This window comes from Budorcas taxicolor, chromosome 6 (assembly GCF_023091745.1).
Source record: "Budorcas taxicolor isolate Tak-1 chromosome 6, Takin1.1, whole genome shotgun sequence".
Taxonomy (NCBI): Eukaryota; Metazoa; Chordata; class Mammalia; order Artiodactyla; family Bovidae; genus Budorcas; species Budorcas taxicolor.
In genome coordinates, this window is record NC_068915.1 from 44,856,392 (window position 1) to 44,878,438 (window position 22,047).

Genomic DNA, 22,047 nt, shown 5'->3' on the forward strand with positions numbered 1-22,047 from the left:
CCATTCGGGCTGCTATCACAAAATACTGCAGCCTGGCTTGCCAATAAACAATAGACCTTTATTTCTCACAGTTCTGGAGGCTGGGAGTGCAAATCAGGGCACCAACATGGTGGATGAGAGCCTCTTTGGGACTCATAGCCTGCTTCTCACGTGGTGGAAGGGGTGAGGGATTTCTTTTGAGCCTTTTTAAAAGCACCAGTCTCATTCAAGAGCGTTGAAGAATTAATGCTTTTGAACTGTGGTGTTGAAGACTCTTGAGAGTCCCTTGGACTACAAGGAGCTCCAACTAGTCAATCCTAAAGGAGATCAATCCTGAATATTCACTGGAAGGACTGATGCTGAAGTTCCAATACTTTGGCCACCTGATTCGAAGAATTGACTCACTGGAAAAACCCTGATGCTGAGAAAGATTGAAGGCAGGAGAGGGGAATGACAGAAGATGAGATGACTGGATGGCATCACCTACTCAATGGACATGAGTTTGAGCAAACTCTGGTAGTTGGCGAAGGACAGTGAAGCCTGGCAGCTGCAGTCCATGGGATTGAAAAGAGTCAGACATGACTAAGTAACTGATCAGCAACAACAACTCATTCAAGAAGGTTCTCCCTTCATGACTTTGGGACCCCCTACCAAAGGTCTCCCCTCTTAACACCATCATATTTGGGGGTTAGGATTTCAACATGAATTTTGCAGGAAACACAAACATTCAGGCCACAGCACCTTCTGTTTTCGGTTTCTCTCTTCACTACCTTTGACTCCCCTAGACTGAAAAGATACCCTGGCAGACCTGCTTCATTTCTGTTCTGTCCATTCATGTACATGGGGTTGATGAACTGCTCTACGGGTTCCAGAGCCAAGAAACAAAGAAAGGAAAGATTAGAGGGGCAGATTACAGTTCACTGTAAAGACAAGGAATGTGTATAGCACAGTGGCCAACAGCTCAGGCTCAGGTAGGGAGGCCTGTCTGGAACCCCAGCTGGACCACACTTATAAACTTTGTGACCTAAGTGAGTCACTTCACCTCTCTGGGCCTGAGCTCTCTCATCTGTAAAAAACGATTATTACATTGGATTGTTGTGCTGAAAAATTGTTACTACTGAGAGGTGTATCAGTTCAGTTCAGTCGCTCAGTCGTGTCCGACTTTTTGCAACCCCATGAATTGCAGCACACCAGGCGTCCCTGTCTATCACCAACTCCTGGAGTTCACTCTGACTCACGTCCAGCCAGTTGGTGATGCCATCCAGCCATCTCATCCTCAGTCGTCCCCTTCTCCTCCTGCCCCAAATCCCTCCCAGCATCAGAGTCTTTTCCAATGAGTCAACTCTTCGCATGAAGTGGCCAAAGTACTGGAGTTTCAGCTTCAGCATCATTCCTTCCAAAGAAATCCCAGGACTGATCTCCTTCAGAATGGACTGGTTGGATCTCCTTGTAGTCCAAGGGACTCTCAAGAGTCTTCTCCAGCACCACAGTTCAAAAGCATCACTTCTTTGGCGCTCAACCTTCTTCACAGTCCAACTCTCACATCCATACATGACTACTGGAAAAACCATAGCCTTGACTAGACGGACCTTTGTTGGCAAAGTAATGTCTCTGCTTTTGAATATGCTATCTAGGTTGGTCATAACTTTCCTTCCAAGGAGTAAGCGTCTTTTAATTTCATGGCTGCAGTCACCATCTGCTGTGATTTTGAAGCCCCCCAAAATAAAGTCTGATACTGTTTCCACTGTTTCCCCATCTATTTCCCATGAAGTGATGGGACCAGATGCCATGATCTTCGTTTTCTCAATGTTGAGCTTTAAGCCAACTTTTTCACTCTCTTTCACTCTCATCAAGAGGCTTTTTAGTTCCTCTTCACTTTCTGCCATAAGGGTGGTGTCATCTGCATATCTGAGGTGATTGATATTTCTCCCAGCAATCTTGATTCCAGCTTGTGTTTCTTCCAGCCCAGCATTTCTCATGATGAACTCTGCATAGAAGTTAAATAAGCAGGGTGACAATATACAGCCTTGACGTACTCCTTTTCCTATTTGGAACCAGTCTGTTGGTCCATATCCAGTTCTAACTGTTGCTTCCTGACCTGCATACAGATTTCTCAAGAGGCAGGTCAGGCAGTCTGGTATTCTCATCTCTTTCAGAATTTTCCACAATTTATTGTGATCCACACAGTCAAAGGCTTTGGCATAGTCAATAAAGCAGAAATAGATGTTTTTCTGCAACTCTCTTGCTTTTTCCATGATCCAGCAGATGTTGGCAGTTTGATCTCTGGTTGCTCTGCCTTTTCTAAGACCAGCTTGAATATCTGGAATTTCATGGTTCACGTATTGCTGAGGCCTGGCTTGGAGAATTTTGAGCATTACTTTACTAGCATGTGAGATGAGTGCAATTGTGCGGTAGTTTGAGCATTCTTTGGCATTGCCTTTCTTTGGGATTGGAATGAAAACTGACCTTTTCCAGTCCTGTGGCCACTGCTGAGTTTTCCAAATTTCCTGGCATATTGTGTGCAGCACTTTCACAGCATCATCTTTCAGGATTTGAAATAGCTCAACTAGAATTCCATCACCTCCACTAGCTTTGTTTGTAGTGATGCTTTCTAAGGTGCACTTGACTTCACATTCCAGGATGTCTGGCTCTAGGTGAGTGATCACACCATCGTGATTATCTTGGTCATGAAGATCTTTTTTGTACAGTTCTTCTGTGTATTCTTGCCACCTCTTCTTAGTATCTTCTGCTTCTGTTAAGGGACCATTTCTGTCCCTTATCGAACCTATCTTTGCATGAAATGTTCCCTTGGTATTTCTAATTTTCTTGAAGAGATCTCTAGTCTTTCTCATTCTATTCTTTTCCTCTATTTCTTTGCGTTGATCGCTGAAGAAGGCTTTCTTATCTCTTCTTGCTATTCTTTGGAACTCTGCATTCAGATGCTTATATCTTTCCTTTTCTCCTTTGCTTTTCGCTTTTTTGACAGCAGTTTTGCTTTTTTGCATTTCTTTTCCATGTGGATGGTCTTGATCCCTGTCTCCTGTACAATGTCACAAACCTCAGTCCATAGTTCATCAGGCACTCTGTCTATCAGATCTAGGCCCTTAAATCTATTTCTCACTTCCACTGTATAATCATAAGGGATTTGATTTAGGTCATACCTGAATGGTCTAGCGGTTCTCCCTACTTTCTTCAATTTAAGTCTGAATTTGGCAATAAGGAGTTCATGATCTGAGCCACAGTCAGCTCCTGGTCTTGTTTTTGTTGACTGTATAGAGCTTCTCCATCTTTGGCTGCAGAGAATATAATCAATCTGATTTCGGTGTTGACCATCTGGTGATGTCCATGTGTAGAGTCTTCTCTTGTGTTGTTGAAAGAGGGTGTTTGCTATGACCAGTGTATTTTCTTGGCAAAACTCTATTAGTCTTTTCCTTGCTTCATTCCGCATTCCAAGGCCAAATTTACCTGTTACTTCAGGTGTTTCTTGACTTCCTACTTTTGCATTCCAGTCCCCTATAATGGAAAGGACATCTTTTTTGGGTGTTAGTTCTAAAAGGTCTTGTAGGTCTTCATAGAACCATTCAACTTCAGCTTCTTCAGTGTTACTATTTGGGGCATAGACTTGGATTACTGTGATATTGAATGGTTTGCCTTGGAAACGAACAGAGATCATTCTGTCATTTTTGAGATTGCATCCAAGTACTGCATTTGGGACTCTTTTGTTGACCATGATGGCTACTCCATTTCTTCTAAGGGATTCCTGCCCACAGTGGTAGCTATAATGGTCATCTGAGTTAAATTCACCCATTCCAGTCCATTTTAGTTCGCTGATTCCTAGAATGTCGACGTTCACTCTTGCCATCTCCTGTTTGACCACTTTCAATTTGCCATGATTCATGGACCTAACATTCCAGGTTCCTATGCAATATTGCTCTTTACAGCATTGGACCTTGCTTCTATCACCAGTCACATCCACAACTGGGTATTGTTTTTGCTTTGGCTCCATCCTTTCATTCTTTCTGGAGTTACTTCTCCACTGATCTCCAGTAGCATATTGGGCACCTAATGACCTGGGGAGTCCCTCTTTCAGTATCCTATCATTTTGCCTTTTCATACTGTTCACGGGGTTCTCAAGGCAAGAATACTGCAGTGGTTTGCCATTCCCTTCTCCAGTGGACCACATTCTGTCAGCCCTCTCCACCATGACCTGCCCATCTTGGGTGGCCCTACGGGCATGGCTTAGTTTCATTGAGTTAGACAAGGCATAGCGTTAAGGCCTAAGGATGTAATGAATGATTAATTAATAATAATAGCTTAAGGTCAGAAAAATAGTTACCTAGTAATGGATTTGGAGAAGGCAATGGCAACCCACTCCAGTACTCTTGCCTGGCAAATCCCATGGACAGAGGAGCCTGGTAGGCTGCAGTCCATGGGATGCAAAGAGTCGGACACGACTGAGCAACTTCACTTTCACTTTTCACTTTCATGCATTGGAGAAGGAAATGGCAACCCACTCCAGTGTTCTTGCCTGGAGAATCCCGGGGACTGAGGAGCCTGGTGGGCTGACGTCTATGGGGTCACACAGAATCGGACATGACTGAAGCGACTTAGCAGCAGCAGCAGCAATGGATTGGATGGGGGCTTCCCTGGTGGCGCTAGTGGTAAAGAACCCACCTGCCAATGCAGGAGACACTGGAGACAAGGGTTCAATTTCTGGGTCAGGAAGATTCCCTGGAGGGCATGGCCACCCACTCCAGTATTCTTGCTTGGAGAATCCCATGGACAGAGGAGCCTGGTGGTCTACAGTTCATGGGATTGCAGAGTCAGATACAACTGAAGCGGTTTGGCACGCTCGCACAGTGGATTGAATGACCTTGAAATATAGTGAGGATTGTATCACTGGAAGGATTCAAGTAAAGCAAAGGCTGCTACCTCTTTGGTTTGGAAGAAGGAGTTCCACATCCATTAAGAGGCCAGCTGGGATGAATTCTGTGATCACAGCTCTAAATGAGGGAAAGACTGGCGGCCATAAGGGCAGGCATCTGGTTCCCGGCACAGAACCGGATATGCACAACCAAACCCGCCTACAGGACCCCACTTGGCCCCTTGTGGCTATTTTTACTCCTCTACTCTTACAGATCTATTTTGTTAATCTCCTTATAGTTGCTGTTTTGACTTCCCAGCCAGCTTGCTAATCAGTTTGCCTATTTGACTCACAGGGTTTGCGTTTGTCACTGAGACTTAAACACACACTTGTTTTGATTTCTTTTTGTAAAATTAGAAGCGTTTGATGTAATGACTCTACCTAGACACAGCTGGTAAAGTGAGAATAATGCTCAAGTTTGCACAGTGTAAACATAATGTCGACAATAATTAGAAATGCTATCTTTAGATGTTTAGGATAAGCTTTTTCTCAGAATTGCAGTGCATTTTTTTCCGAGTGGGGCTTTTCAGTGCATGTATATACAGAAATACTAAAAACGTAAGAAAATAGAGCAAATCAGTGAGAGCTTTGGTCAACTTGAAAGATGGCAGGAAATAAACCAACTGATTTTAGATCTGGTGTTTTTGGCTGATTGCATAAAATCTTTACATTCTCCATATTTTTCACAACTAACCTATGATCTAATAATTTTAGGTGACAGATTGCAAGTGATAAGCTGCTACAGTTTGCTAGAAACTATGCTCAGCCCAGGCTTGGCCTTCAGCGAGGGTGGGTGAGGGGGATAATGAAAGTAATAAAGATAATCAACCACCTACACTGGGAAAATTACATTTTAATTTCAGGTAACAAAAAATATATAGTTATGATACACGATGATGGTAGAATCCAAAAGAAAAGGTCTACACCTGAATAGAAGTTACTTCTTTCTTTAAATCAAACTACAAAACAGCAGCTGGTGTGCTTTTTTAAGTCTATTGTTTTAAATTTAATAGGCTATCACTGGCCTTCGCTACGATCCCAAAACATATTCCTGGGCTCATATAGATTTCAGATAGTCATACTTGTCAGTATTATGCAAACTTTGCCTAAGCATCCGAAAAAAATCCTCATTTAGTAGAGAGGCGATATGAAAAGAAAGGCAGCACATCCATATCTGTCACTTTAAATTGCCATCACGCCGTGTCAACTTGTTTTGTTTTTGTGAGCAACCATAACATCGAGAGACGGGGCCCTCTTATTTTTCTGCTTCTCATTTCTAATTAGATTCACTGCCGAGCTCTCTGCTGCATCTCTCTGCTCTTGAAATTTTCCTCTGTTCAGAAAGACATCTGGAAGACAAGGAGCAAATAACAGCAGCGAGTGGAGGGGAACCCTTTGGCTTTTAGACATCCTAACTGAGCCGTGTGAAGGTACCCTCAATATTATTAAGGAGCCACATTTGTTCCAAATGGAGGCTTCTACAATGAAAGCCAAGGGCAGGGGGGAAGGTGCTCAAATAGAGCCAAAGAGAAAAAGGGCACCAGCTCATGGGGCAACAGGAAATGATCCAGCCAGGAGAGCCCCCCCCCCCCCCCCCCCCCAGGTTTTGGAGGAAACCAAGAAGGGCAAAGGCATGCTGTGATTTGAAAGAGACAGAAAAAGATAACCCCAGTGAGCAAGCGGCTGGTCTTTGAAATTCTTTACAGAGAAGATTGGACTTCCATTTGGACCAATTCACATGGTGAACTGGGGTGCAAATACTCCAATAGGGATAACACAGCCCCCAGTTCACTCCAACACATGAATGGCCGACACTAGAACTCTTTTTAGAACTTCACCTCATGATGTGGTGTGTGTTTGGGACTGAGGGCAAAGAAAGAGGAACAGTAACGGGAAAATGAATTTAGCTTCCTGAAGACTGCCAGCGGGGAGGAGGTTCCAGCAGGGGCTGAGCTGAATGCCATCAGAGGCTTCCTAGCTAGAGAGGCATCAGGAATAGATGTTCCAAGGGAAGAAGAAGGGGAGGGGGAGAAGAGGTGGGCAGAGGAGGCACAGAAGGAGAAGAGGATTAGGGGTGGGAAATGCCTGGTTTACAAAAGCCAACCCATTTCCATGAGCCTTCATTACAAGAATGACAAACACATGTAAAAATCCACACCCAAAGGCTCAGGTACAGAGCAATCTCAAGAAATGCCATGTGTGCATTTCATTAAGAGACCTGCCAGCTCAGTTTCCATTTATCCAGACTGCTCTGCATTCTGCTGGCAACTGAGCTGGAAAAAAATAATGGAAGGACAGACATACTTGAAGAGGTAAACAGAGGTGGGAACATTCTAGCTACAAAATAGGACAGATGATGCAGAAGCCAGGGGAAGGGAGAGATGAGATGAGATTTTTCGTAACAAACAACAACTGCTCTTCTCTCCAACTCTACATTTGCCAGTAATGTAATATTGTGGTTTTTAAGAGAAAAAATACAACAAGAACAGACGTGTGTGGTTCAGAGACAATTCTGTTGGCAGCCTACTCGAATCTACTGCCAACTCTTCTACACTTCCCAAGACCTGATTTTGTTCCAGTGTTCACCCTTTTAGAGTCTCCATGTCCAGGGACAGGCTTCCTCAACAGACCTAAACCCATCACAGCAAATCCATCTTCCTTGCTAAGGACTGTTTAGACATAGGCATGTGACATGATCACATAGGCATGTGACAACTTGACCAATGAAATGTGGCAAGTCCTAGGTTGCATGAACGTGTGCTCAGTTGCTCAGTTGTGTCTGACTTAGCAACCCCATGAACTGCAGCCTGCCAGGCTCTTCTGTCCATGGAATTTTCTGGGCAAGAATTCTGGAGTAGGATGCCATTTCCTCCTCCACAACATCTTCTCAACCCAGGGATCACACCTGTATCTCCTACATAGGGAGGCAGATTCTTTTACCACTGAGCTACCTTGGAAGCCCTGACAAGCATTGGGTTACTCACTGTTAAAACACACACACACAACTTCCTTCTGCCTTTGGACAATATGTGAGAACAAGTGATGGCTGGTGCTGTTGCAGCCATGTTGTTAGCATGAGGAAGTATCTGCCACTGAGGCAGGCAGGGCAGCAAGACAGAAAATGAGTTCCTTGATAACTTTCTTGAATCAACCAGCCCCGGAATGCCCTACTTCTGAGTTCTTGTTATGCAATATAATTCATTTCCCTATAGTTTAAGTTTCTTAAAAGTGTGAACTGTAGCTGAGAGGGTCCTGACTGATGCAGGGTTATTTGGTGGATTAGAAGACAGAATGAAGCACACTTTCACAATGACTCATGAAAAGACAAAAGACAACTGTTAAGTAATTGTTGAAACTCTTTAATGTCCTTGGAACCATGTTGGACTGGAATAGCAAAGGAGGGACAGTGTCACATGTGTACAGGGCAATATTCAGATTACAAACGACAGGGTCAACTCATTGGCTACAATTTCATCTAATAACACAAGACCCCCAACCCCAAGCTGACTGGACATACAGAATTTAGGTTAGCATTTCCTATGACCCTCTGCCCTGAGCCTCACTCTCTGGGACTCACAGCAGTTTTCCTATTCATGATGGAATGTGCTGGAGTTTATTATAAGCCCTGCTTTTCAGCAGGTGATGGAGGCCCTAAAGACATGCACCTGGCCAACTCTGTGTCAAAACCAAGGCTATTGTGGGGGAGAGATTTTTCTTTTTATTATCCCTGTATTAAATCTGGCCATGTTTTCCTGTGGTGGCTCTGGCGGCCTACGCAGTAGTGCTAAACATTTGCAGGGAGTTTAGGCCTGGTGCAGCAGGAAAACAATTGCTGTGGCTGCTGGACTGAGCAGGAAGCTTTGCAGCTGCAGAAGTGGCCTCCCTGGAGCGGAAGGTGGGAGAACAGGTGTGGGCAGGGGGAGGGGCTGGAGCACAGAAGGATGAGTGAATGGGGCCTTGGGTCCTGGAGGGCAGGGGTAGACGTGTCCAGCTCACCAGGAGCCACACTGACTCAGGTGTGCCCGCATCCTGCTAGTGGGGTGACCTCAGGTGAGTGGGGGGAAGGCAGCTGGAGGTCTTTCCAGGTGCATCTGGTAAAAAACAGGACCCTCTAGTCTGCACCCTGCCCTCCTTCAGATTGAGACAGTGCCAAGTGTGATGGATCCTACCCTGCTGGCCCAGTGATGCCAGGAGGTAAAATGTGGAAGGGAGGTGTTGGGGGAGGAGCCGCTGGCCACCCATGTGCATGTGGGATTCACACCTTGGGTCACAAGCCTGGTCTAAATATATCTGATCTCTAGGATGAATTGATGAAGTTTCTACCTTTCCTACCTTGGGAACTTCTCTTTTCAGGAGTCTCTCTCCAAGGAGTGATTCCGGTTCTCAGGGACATTTTGAGCTTTGGGATCTGGTTTTAGGTATTCCTGGGAAATAAACTGCATTCGGCACAAGGAAAGGTCTCATTTCATGAGCCCTCAACTCCCTACAGCACCAGATGCTGCCTTGAAAAGCTAATTTTATTCCCAAGGAAAGCTGCAGGTGGGGGTGACCACTCTCTACTTTGCTGCGTTTAAAGCTTGAATTTGGTTCCACACTCTGCCTCCGCAGGCTGTAATAAAGTGACTTTGTTTTTCCCTCTCTTTCCTCTCTAGGACTACAAGAACGGGTGGACGCAGCATTCTGTTGGAGGAGTGATGGCTAGAGATTCCAGGTGGTGGGGAAACCTGAACTGGCCCCGAAGCAGCTACACTTGCCACAACCCACAGGACCATAAAACCCTAAATGCAGCCCGGGGTTGAAGGCAGAGAACCAGCATTCCCAGATTTTGGCTCCCGTATCATCTCAGAAACAAAAAATCAAAACACCATTGGAGTCCCCTTCCTCTCTGCTTGTCCACAACCTGCCATCACTCTAGGTCGATTAATCCTCTAGAATTCCAGGCTGGAAAACTCAGCTCTAGTAGTCAGCAGACAGGTCTCAACAGGCGTTGTGGATTTCCAACCAGAAGCCTAGCCTTCTGAGCCCACTTAAGCCCCTTTCCACTTGCCATTTGGTGCCAGGACAGACAGTGCTGTGGGCAGGATGCCAAGAACATCCACGCTGGGAGGTCCCACCAGGCCCTGATGTGAAGAGAGGAGCCGTGGGCCCTCTGGACCCACTATGCTCAATCACACGTTACTCTACAGCCACTGAATCACAAAGACGGGCACCTGATTAAAAACCCCACCCGTTTCAAACCCTTTCCATAATTTTGACCAACAATTTAAATGATAATAGAAAAGCATCTTATCTCTAAATAAAACAAATACGGACAGAAAAGACTGATGCTGAAAACCAGCCATATGGCTGACATGAGCCCGTGCCTGGCCACATTTACCACCGTGTGGCCTCCACAGAAAGACATTGAAAACCTCGAGGGCCCGTGTTTAATAAGTCAAACTCTGCTGGCATCATCAGAATATTCCCAGTTTGCAACCGGATCCGTGTCCCTTCTCACTTGCAGACTTGGAGGTGTTTTAGGAGAAAGTGACTTCTTCGCTGAGCTGTTCTGATGTGTAATTCTTTATGTCTGGAGTACCTCCGACATGGCATCGTGCCCGATCTCTTTCCCCTTCATGTTTTCACAGCACTCCTTGTGCCTCCTCCACCCTCTGCAGTGTCCTCGTCATCCTCCAGGGTGGAAACTTTGGCTTCTGGCTGGCTGGACTCAGAGGAGTCCTGGCAAGGTTTGGGGCACGGCCCATCGGCGGTCAGGCCTGGGTGGGATGGCCCCATCTCCTCCCTCTGGCCTTCCACGGGACTCTCTCTCCTGACCCCTTCTGGGCCTGCAGCTGCCTGCTCCTCTGTCAGTTTCACGGTCTCCCTCCCAAGCCTGTTTGCCTCTTCCTCCTCAGAAGGTAGCTGGAGTAATGAGGGATGATAGGGCTTGCTTTGGCTCCTGTGGCTCTGACTTGCTGGGGAGCTGACAGCAAGCCTCCTGGCATCTTCCCGCACTGCCAGCGCCTCGGGAGCAGCACAGCTTTCATCTTGCTTCTGAGCCTCCCCTGAAACAGACAGCGGGTGGGGGATCAGCATGAGACCTCCAGCTGGAATTCAGCCCTCACTTCCCCTCACCCAACCTCCAGCCCACTGTTGCCGGGCCTCCAAGGTAGAAAATGCTGCTGAAGGCAACCCAGGACCCACAAAAAAGAAAGCAGCCACTCTGGTGACTCCTGTGTCATTAATTGAAGGAAAGGGGTCACATGGGCCGTGTCTGTAACCCATCCTTTCCAGGCGCCTGGTTATCACCTGCTTCGCTCACCAATGATGACTCCTTGAGCTCATGAAATATTTAAACTGAGGACAAAGGTTTTGTGCATTGTGTAGCTCAGGGAAGATCTGGGCCTCTTCAGTAATACGAAGTGGTTCTGGCTTCTTCGGTGTGGGAAAAAGAAGGAGTGGTTAGGAGAGATTGAGTGCCCCCCGCCCTCAATCTCCATCAGCACCTCATTATTTGATGCCGACCACTGGTACTTCCTCAATTTTAGTAAAAGGTTATATGCAAAAGCAGCTTCAAGCTCCCTACCCCTCCTAGCTAAACTGTTCTCCCTCAACCTGTATAATAGAAATTCTCCAGCTGCAACTAGAGGGGGATGAAAGTGAATGTGGGCTCCTGAGAACCAGCCTCCTGCCCCCATTTTCCTATTTGCTTGCTTTGTAATCAGGACAATCTGTTCAGCCTCCTTTTCTTCAGACATAAAATCAGGGGCTGCTGCTGCTGCTAAGTCGCTTCAGTCGGGTCCGACTCTGTGAGACCCCAGAGACGGCAGCCCTCCAGGCTCCTCTGTCCCTGGGATTCTCCAGACAAGAACACTGGAGTGGGCTACCATTTCCTTCTCCAATGCATGAAAGTGAAAAGTGAAAGGGAAGTCGCCCAGTTGTGTCCGACTCTCTTCGCGACCCCATGGACTGCAGCCTGCCAGGCTCCTCTATCCATGGGATTTTCCAGGCAAGAGTACTGGAGTGGGTCACCAGTGCCTTCTCCGAAAATCAGGGGCAGGGCTCTCTAATGTCCCTTTTGAACCTAAGAGGCCACATGGGCTCTGCGTGCCTGGGAAGAACCACTTGGGGAGTAAACTCTTGGCACCTGGACATGTGCATTCAGCACCAGACACCAAGGTGCCCAGATGTAAAGACTGGTTTAGCCTTCAGGCCAGATGGGGATAAAGTGTCTGGAAGAGGCTTCCTGGGCAGATTGCAAGGGTGAGAGGGCTGGGGCATGTTTCCCGGTTCCCCAGATGGAGCCAGAGTAGAACCCACCACAATCAGACCTGTATCAGATACATGCAGGTGCAATTTCAAGCTGAAAGATGGAATTTGGGGCAGCCAAGGGAGAACTGTAGGAGGTTTGAAAGAAAGTTGACTTGTTATGATCACATTTCACTTATGGAATTAAGTAACTATGTGTTTTTGAACATTTATTTACCCAATCAAATGTTTAAAAGTCTTAAGAAATTTAAACATGGCTGAACCCCGGCAAAAACTCTGAGTAACTCTAGAAGAGATGAAATACTGATGAGATCAGATGGACCATAAGACTGCAATGAAACAGCTGAGATGAAGGGTGGGAACAATGACAGAAGAGGAGATGATGCAGAGAGAGTGGCGGGCGTGACAGCGGACAGGCTGGTCCCTGGGGAAGAGGACTGTGGTCTCCTTCAACAGACAGAACTTGACCTCTGTCCCCACACCCCAGACCTCGAGTTCTTCTGCTGTAGATTTGCATCTCACCTTTCAAAAGAAGCCATTTCTTTCTCTTTAGCTCTTTGGATGACCACAGAAATCCCCCAGGAACAAAAATGTAACTAATTCTTTTAAATACACTCTAAAGCCTGTGTTTTAGTTAGGGACAACTCTCCTGAGAACTCACTGACCTCAGTAAGTACTGTATCTGAAAATGAGACCATTACTTGTGTTTACAATGAGATACTTGAATGTATAAATGAGTGACTAAAGCAAGTCTTGATTTTTTAAAAAAGTAACTATTCAGATCTGTTCAGCCAGGATAGTGTACGTTAGTTCCTAATAGGTTCCCATACTCCTTCTGCTCAGATCCAACCTGTTGGGAGAGGAACCTTCCCTAAAACTTTGCTCCTCAAAGTGGGGTCTGTGGACCAGCAATGGCAGCGTCACCTGGCAGCTTGTTAGACATGCAGAATCCTACCCTAGACCTACTGTTTCAGAGCCTGCATTTTAATAAGATCACAGGTAATGTGGGTGGATGTTACGGTGTGAGAAACACTAGAACTGAAACACAAATCTGACCATGCCTTTCCCCAGCTTTCAAATCTCTAAGAGCTGTCAGTGCCCAGGGAGCAAAGCCCGAGCTTCTCCTGACATTCAAGGCCTTAAGTGACTCAACATCCATCTACCTGCCATACCAACTCTCCTCATATCCCTACACTCCAGCCACACCGAACCCTTCATGGCACCCGGCTCTGCCCTCTGTGCCTTTGCTTATGTGCCTGATGCCTCTATGACCATCATTCTTGATGCATCCAGATGACCACTTTCAAGAGTGAGCCCTACCCTCCACCTCCTCATGAAGCCTATTTGATTAAATCTACCCAGAGGTAATCTCCCCACTGTCCTAATCCCCACACAATTGTGTCTGGACCTCCAAGGGAACTTTGTGCTTTTAACCCTCAGATTGTTACTTACATATAACTATTTTATATAAATCACATTTATATAAACCTAAAGTTTATTTTTTTTCCAAGTGTAATGCATTATTTTATTTTCATTTTCTTTCTTTTTTTAATTTTAAAATCTTCAATTCTTACATGCGTTCCCAAACATGAACCCCCCTCCCACCTCCCTCCCCATAACATCTCTCTGGGTCATCCCCATGCACTGATGTAAATGTCCATAGATTCAAATGTTTAATAAGTTATTTATTGAGCCCCCACTGTAGAACACTAGCCAGGGTAAAAGATTAATTGGGTAAGATATTAAACTTCAGGTTTTCCCCATGCTTGGGGCTGGTGCATGGGGAAAACCTGAAGTTTAATATCTTACCCAATTAATCTTTTACCCTGGCTAGTGTTCTACAGTGGGGGCTCAATAAATAACTTATTAAACATTTGAATCTATGGACATTTACATCAGTGCATGAATAAATGAACATATTAGTACATATATTTCAATACTAGCCATTAATAAATGAAAGCAATCCTCAAATCAATTTATTCCAGGTTCAGGTTGCCACCCTAAAAGTTCTTAAAATGGCACTTTCAGGAAAAAAAAAAAGATTTCTAACTCACACAAGCATTTAGCTATATCTGAGATGACTCAGGGAGGCAATCACATAATTTTTGTACTAATAAGTGAAAAATGTTACAGTGGTTGTACAAGAGAAACACAGAGCCAAAATGAGCCAGTTTCCAGCACAGCGCAAGAAACTTTACTCAAAAGGGGTAAATTACGGTCTTTTCTACAGTGAAAATTTTCACCAGTGTGAGATGAATAAAATCCTTCTGGAAATTACTGTTATGAAATTACTTCTACCAGGACACTTAATAGTATATTCTGGTGCCCCTGAAAAATTAATTAACCTTATCCGTAACAATCTAACCCCTAAACCTTTTGCAGTGTTTTTACTGTGGGTCAGGTTAATCTTCTCTATCTTAATTTATATCTAAGGGAGAGTGGTCTAAATTACACTGAGGCCTTCTGGTCGCCAGTCCCCTGCCTCATGGCATTTCTTTAGATGACATTCCACTCATGTTCAAATGTATGAATCTTTTAAAATGGCAAACCTCTGAGATTACTAGGGAGAACTTTCCAACGTTTGGAGGGGGAGGGGAGGGGAGCTACACTTCTGTCATCATTATCGAGCAAGACACAGCCACAATGAGGGGATGAACAAGGCTGTAATTCTCTTATTTGGTCCTAGAGCAGATTATTTTTTTTCCTGAGAAAGCCTAGAGTTTTGGAGTCTCAGACCATATAGGGACCAGGCTCTGAGACAGGATTATGGGTCAACAGTGGGATCCACAAATCCTCTTCTCCCTTTTGTTTATCCCAAAGATATCCAAAATGTATACTCAAGTCATGATCAGAAGACTAAGAAAAGTTACTGAAAACACCACAACGCTTGAGCTAATAATGAGGGCCTCGGTTATTCGCTGTGGGAACAAAATCTTCCTTAACTCTGTGCTTCTGGAATGTTGATCTTAAGCGGTGGGAGTTTTATTTTTCCTTTGAGAACAGACACACGGCGTGCCCATTTCCATAAAAGAAAGATTTCTGAATTAGCTCAGAATCGGAAAATAGTGTTACCCCCAAATAGGAATTAATCTGTGCTGCTGTAGCAAACAGAATTAGCATCATTAATACTTATTAATAACAACATACATACCAATAATGATGAGGCAATCAACTGATAAAAATGCGTTAGGACACAAATAGTGCGGAAAGAAAAAAACATTTTCTCTAAAAGATGAAAAACAGTAGCTCTCTGTGGAAAAGATTGCAAGTCTCCTAAAAAACATGTCCCCCTCCCCAAACACTGGCCCAAAGGGCACATTCATCTTCTTTTGTGAACTGGTCTCTGATGGGCTTTGTCCTCCTGAGTGTGAGCTGCTTTCAGTTGGAATTAATCAGAGATACAGCAGTGATGAGGCCACCCCAGACACTGACAGCAGCTACATAAATGCTTCCTTGTTGCCATGCATGCTGGCAAAGGATGGAGCTGGAACAATGAAAGCTAATGATGGGACTCTGGAAGCTATCATTTTGAATCAGACCATCCCTTATGCCACCCTCATGAAAATCAAGCCAGGCTCAGACTCCATGTCAGGTTAGCAGGCCTGGGAGCTCAGCGAGCCCACAGCAGACAGAGGGCTTTAGATGTCCACGGGAGCACTGGATGCTGGCATGGGATGACCACTCGCCAAGACATGTCCCAGATGGCACAGTGGGCTATGGTGTGTTACGGGCCAGCCTTGCAAACAGCCACACGCTGCTGGCTGGAAAGTCAAAGCTAGAAAGTCCTACTTTGTCTTCCGGCCACCGTGGAAACCACCCGAGTCAGGGGCTCTCTCCAGGAATTCTCTCTGCTTGTGCTTGGAGGACTTTTCTGTTGAAACCCCAGATGTGTCTTGGCTTTTCCTCTTATGATTTCATGCACTAGGATGAGTGATCAGAATGGGCTTCAAAACACAGCTGTACAAAAGCAGAAGTGACCGAGCCTTGCTGAACCCAGGTCAGATAAGCAGAACCACTCATCTGATCCAAAGACTCATGATAAATAATACACATCTGTGGCTTTAAGTTCTAAGTTTGGGGGTGCTTTGTTACACAACAATTAATAGACAGTTGGGGAGCCACTTGACATTTTCTGAGCTCAGTACAACTATGATGGAAAACGTGCTCCAGAAGCTTTATCCTATAGAAGCAGGATGAAGATGGGAAGGGAGTATGGAGATTCTGGAAGGCAGGAAAACCAGAATGGAGGCCTTGCCCAAGAGGTCAGGAGGGCCCAAACCAAGCCAGAGGTGGTAGGAATGGAGATGCAAGAAACTCTGAAGAAATAGTAGCAACAGACCAGATATGGATGGAGAAGGAAAGCGCACAGTGGTTGATGATGACTCTGAGGGTTGCTGGAGAGTTAAGTGACAAGAAGGAGGGCAGCAGGAAGGGCTGTGATGTCACATTTGAGAAGTCCATAGAGTATGTTGGTGGGACAGGTTGTGCTTTGGGAAATATAGGACAGTTACTCTGTAAATGAGACCCACTGGAAAAAAATATTTCAAATATATTTTGGTAGAGGTGATGGTTGAAGGCATGATTCTCAGCAAAAGAACATGTAGAGGAAATTGTAGAAACATGGGAAAGAATCTTGATACCCATGTGCTGGGTATCAGTTCAGTTCAGTCGCTCAGTTGTGTCCCACTCTTTGCAACCCCATGAACCACAGCACGCCAGGCCACCCTGTCCATCACCAACTCCTGGAATTTACCCAAACTCATGTCCACTGAGTTGGTGATGCCATCCAACCATCTCATCCTCTTTTGTCCCCTTCTCCTGCTGCCCTCAATCTTTCCCAGCATCAGGGTCTTTTCAAATGAGTCAGCTCTTTGCATCAGGTGGCCAAATAATTGGACTTTCAACTTCAACATCAGTCCTTCCAATGAACACCCAGGACTGATTTCCTTTAGAATGGACTGGTTGGATCTCCTTGCAGTCCAAGGGACTCTCATGAGTCTTCTCCAAGATCACAGTTCAAAAGCATCAATTCTTCTGTGCTCAGCTTTCTTTATAGTCCAACTCTCACATCCATGCATGACTACTGGAAAAACCATAGCCTTGACTAGATAGACCTTTGCTGACAAAGTAATGTCTCTGCTTTTAATATGCTGTTTAGGTTGGTCATAACTTTCCTTCCAAGGAGTAAGCGTCTTTTAATTTCATGGCTGCAGTCACCATCTGCAGTGATTTTGGAGCCCCCCAAAATAAAGTCAGCCACTGCTTCCACTGTTTCCCCATCTATTTGCCATGAAGTGATGGGGCCGGATGTCATAATCTTAGTTTTCTGAATGTTGAGCTTTAAGCCAACTTTTTCACTCTCCTCTTTCACTTTCATCAAGAGGCTCTGTACTTATTCTTCGCTTTCTGCTGTAACGGTGGTGTCATCTGCAAATCTGAGGTGTTTGATATTTCTCCTGGCAATCTTGATTCCAGCTTGTGCTTCCTCCAGCCCAGCGTTTCTCATGATGTACTCTGCATAGAAGTTTAAAAAGCAGGGTGACAAGATACAGCCTTGACGTACTCCCTTTCCTACTTGGAACCAGTCTGTCGTTCCATGTCCAGTTCTAACCGTTGCTTCCTGACCTGCACACAGATTTCTCAAGAGGCAGGTCAGGTGGTCTGGTATTCTCATCTCTTTCCACAGTTTATTGTGATCCATACAGTCAAAGGCTTTGGCATAGTCTCAATAAGCAGAAATAGATGTATATTAGTTATCTAATGCTGTACAACAAATTACCTTGAAACCTAGCAGCTTATGACTCGGGAGCCTGTAGCAGTTTATCTGGGTGGTTCTTGCTAATGGTCTCTAATGTTGTCATCAAAACCTTTACAAGGGCTGCTGTTATCTGAAGGTTTGACTGGGGCTGGAGAATCTGCTTCCAAGATGGTGCACTCACATGGCTGATGGCTGGCGGCCTCAGTTCCAGGCCACACAAAGAGCATGTAGGGATGCTCAATAATCTTTGTGATGTGGCATCCATCTTTCTCTACAGTCAGTGATCCAAGGCAGAGAGCGCAAGGCAGACCATGTGCCTTTTATAGCTTGACCTCAGAAGTCATGTACCATCACTTCTGTTGTAACCCATCAGTCACAAAGACCCATGTGGGAGAGAACTATACAAGGGCATGAATGCCAGGAAGTGGGGATCATTTGGGACCATCTTGGAAGCTGGCAACCACATTAGGGGTGTAGGAAGAAGCTGAGCAAAACTCAGAAAGATGTGAAGGATAGTTTAGCTAGAGAAATGAGACTACCACCTGGGAAGAGATCTGGTTCTCACCTTGCTTCAGCTGGCACCTTAAATGGGCCCTTGATCTCCTTTAAAACACACTGCCTCCAGAAAGTGTGCCTGGTAAGGAAGATTTTTCCTTCATTCAACTGATTCCCAGACTACTTACCACATGTCAGGCAAGGTGTCAAGATTTCCCTGAGGTTGGCAGTGTCTCATCTCACTGTCTTATAGGAAAGGAAACTGAACCTGAAGTTACCAGTCCAAGTTCTCACTACCAGTGTGATGTGAGGCTGGAATATGAACCCAGGTTGCTTAAATCCTGGACCCTCACTCTTAGCCTCTTTCCACTATGCTGAGAGTGCAGGAACCAGTGTTCTTCTGCTGGAAGCTCCAAATAAGAGGAAGCACGAGGGATGACCCAAAAGTGCTGCAGATGCTGCAGAAAGGTGAAGGACTGGTGTCCACTCATCCCCTGCACCAGGCACAGGCCCGGAAAGAGTCAAGAAATCAAGGGCTTGCTTACCATCCTTGGGACTTGCTTTGCTTTCAGTGGGCTGCTCCACGAACTTGAGCAGTGGGGATCTTGACCTCTGCATGGTGGGAAGAGCCGGGTCACTGAACAGTATGGTGTCTTTGCCCCCTGTCACAGAAAAGAGGAAAATAGACATATTATGTCACCACTGGAGTGGTGGCAACACTCACCCCACCCAAGGGACTGGCTCTTCAGGTGAGCAAGGCTCCTTCTTCAATCATAGACAGTGCCATGGTGGAGAAGGGCCAGCCTACCCTCTCCACAATGAAGGCAGGGCAGAGGGGTCCAGCGCCAGCTGCCTCTGAGTCCTGAAGTCTGCTCAGAACACAGATGCCCACAAATGCCACCGTTACAGGGTAGCATGCTGTATCTGTTGGAAACTGAATGGCTTTCATCTGGGTGAGACAATAGTAATACTAACAAGAGTAGCAGAGGGCTTTGAATGCAGGCTCTGGAGCCATGCTGTAGTGCTCGTGTCCTGGAGCCCATCACTGGCTAGCTGGGTGACCTCGGACAAGTCACTGAGCCTCTCTGAGCCTCAGAGCCCTCATCTGTAAAGTGAGGAAGAATAACAGCAGCCACCTCAGGGGGTGGTGGTGATAAAATGAACTGATTCACGTAAAACATTTAGGCATTTCGTCAGCACTCAAGAAATTCCAGATTGAAATGACTGTTTTATGGTACCAGTAGAACTGCCATACACACTGGGTCTGATTTAATTAGATTTGGCCATTTAAATTGAATCATAAGTATGTCATAAGGCAGGTAGTATCAGGTTCCCTAAATGATCACAGCTAGACTCAATAAAGACACATCCCGGCCAAACCCTTTCATCAATTCATATGAGCTCCCTAAGTGGGCAGAGAGAGCCTGAGGTGAAGAGGAAGAGGAAAGGTAAACCATTGCAGCTCTATTTTTGAGGCCATGGCAAGGTATGAAGGTGGGGAGCAGGGAGGTGTGGCTTTGAAATGTGAGCTTGTACACACGGACACAAAACACGTACACAGAAGGTGATGCTGCCCCAGCGGTCAGGTGAGGGAGGATTTGACCTCCAACTCCTGCCCATGAACCCCAAAGATTCTCCTGGTGGGTACCACCATGCCAACACTGAGCCCCAGGGCCACAGCCCAGCCCATGCTCCAGCCTCGGCTGTCTGACTTTGAATGAAACCTTATCTGAAGCCAAGTCACTGAATGTCTCTGGGGCTCACATCAGAGGCTCTAAAGTTCTGTGATTCTACTCAGGTTTGGTGGAGCACAGAATGGTATTTGGGTCAAGATGTCCACCACCTTGGAGAACGAGGTGAACCTTGGCCTGTACCTCTGAGCCCTTAACTTGTTTATAATACCACCCTCCCTGTTGGCCATACATGTAATCTTCTTAACTTGATTTCCAAGACTAGTAGAGAGTTTGGCATACGGCAGGTGCTTCATAAACAGCTGATAGCTGTGAATAGATGGTTACTGCATTCTTGGGAATCCTGATGTTTACTTGGTGGGTATGGATGCCTGAAGCTGCCTCAGGCAGATGGAGCTTGTTATTAGCAGCCATCACTCTCAGCTTTGGGCTTCATGAGGGTCATCCCAGAAGAAGAGGAATCTGACAGGAGCTGGCCCTGAAGCTCTCCAGAAGTACAGATACTGTCTCAAGTTGGAAGAAATCCAGAATCTTTAGGACCACAATCTGGGGAGGTTTCCCAAGGAGAACCACTGAACTGAAGCTTTGGATATTTTAAGAGGCTCTCAGGATGAAGCTATGACAAACCTAGAGAGTGTATTAAAAAGCACAGACATCATTTTGCCAATAAAGATCTGCCAAGTCAAGGCTATGGTTTTTCCAGTAGTCATGTAGGGATGTGAGAGTTGGACTATAAAGAAAGCTGAATGCCAAAGAATTGATGCTTTTGAACTGTGGAGAACTGTTGGAGGAGACACTTGAGAGTGCCTTGGACTGCAAGGAGATCCAACCAGTCCATTCTAAAGGAAATCAATCCTGAATATTCATTGAAAGGATTGATGCTGAAGCTGAAACTCCAATACTTTGGCCACCTGATACGAAGAACTGACTCATTGGAAAAGATCCCAATGCTGTGAAAGATTGAAGGCAGGAGGAGAAGGGGACAACAGAGGAGGAGATGGTTGGATGGCATCACCGACTCGATGTACATGAGTTTGAGTAAGCTCCACGAGTTGCTGACAGACAGGGAAGCCTGGCGTGCTGCAATCCATAGGGTTGCAAAGAGTCGGACACAACTGAGCAACTGAACAACAACAGGACGAAGTCAACCCAGTCAGGTCTCCCCTTGTGTTGCAAAGATACAGTCTAGAAACACCATGAGGAAATAATGGTTGTTATGAAGCCATACCAGATGTCTCAGATGGGCTTTTGTTTCTCTTCAATAAGGCAACAGTCACTGTCCTAAGTTAGGGGCAGAACTGCAATTCCTGTTCCATCTTTCCAGCAAATCCGCTGGCAGCAGAGGCACATTCTATCCTCTGCGCCCCAACAAGCCTTCCAAGTCCACTCTGTCCCCTGGTCAAGGACTCAGAATATGGGCGGAGTTGGGAGCTGGGAGCTGGCTGCCGCCGAGTGAGTAAGGCAGTGGAAGGGAGAGCCTCGCGCCTTCCTATTGTGAGGAATGCTCTGGGGCAGAATGACTCCCAGGCCCTCTTCAAACACAGTGAATTATCCACTCCACAATGGCCCCTCGAAAATGCCGGGGTGTGTGTGTGTGCTGTCACGTCTGACTCTTTGCGACCCCACAGGCTGTAGCCCACCAGGCTCCTCTGTCCATGGGATTCTCCAGGCAAGAATCCTGGAGTGAGTTGCCATGCATCAAACCTGCATCCCCTGCATCTCCTATATTGGCAGGCAGATCCTTTACCCCTGAGCCACCTGGGAGGCCCTAAACTTCTGCAAGAATCTGAGCAACAGGCATGCAGACAAGGGAAGCAGAAACCACCATTTGTCCATAAATTAACCCGTATCTAATCAAAGTAGGGGTTGGAGGAGAAGATAAACACCTCTGGAAATCCCCACCTGCAAAGATCACTTCCTTATCTGATGGTAAAATGTCAAGATGTGGTTTT

At 45.9% G+C, this 22,047-nt stretch overlaps 2 protein-coding genes across 4 annotated transcripts in view; one reads left to right on the forward strand and one right to left on the reverse strand.

The window, feature by feature from the left end:
- SOD3 (superoxide dismutase 3) overlaps nucleotides 1-11,208 on the forward strand; it is an 86,854-nt gene extending 75,646 nt beyond the window's left edge. For both annotated transcript variants that reach the window (XR_008199609.1, XR_008199610.1), the window contains exon 4: nucleotides 9,556-11,208. The gene's annotated coding sequence lies outside the window, so the exon portion shown is untranslated. The remainder of the gene's footprint in view (nucleotides 1-9,555) is intronic.
- The window catches only part of CCDC149 (coiled-coil domain containing 149), a 115,738-nt gene continuing 101,944 nt past the window's right edge, over nucleotides 8,254-22,047 (reverse strand). For both annotated transcript variants that reach the window (XM_052642368.1, XM_052642369.1), the window contains exons 11-12: nucleotides 18,950-19,066; nucleotides 8,254-10,947 (exon numbers count right to left, since the gene is read on the reverse strand). In XM_052642368.1, coding sequence (XP_052498328.1) covers nucleotides 10,517-10,947; nucleotides 18,950-19,066 — 548 coding nt within the window. In that variant the 3' untranslated portion in view covers nucleotides 8,254-10,516. The remainder of the gene's footprint in view (nucleotides 10,948-18,949; nucleotides 19,067-22,047) is intronic.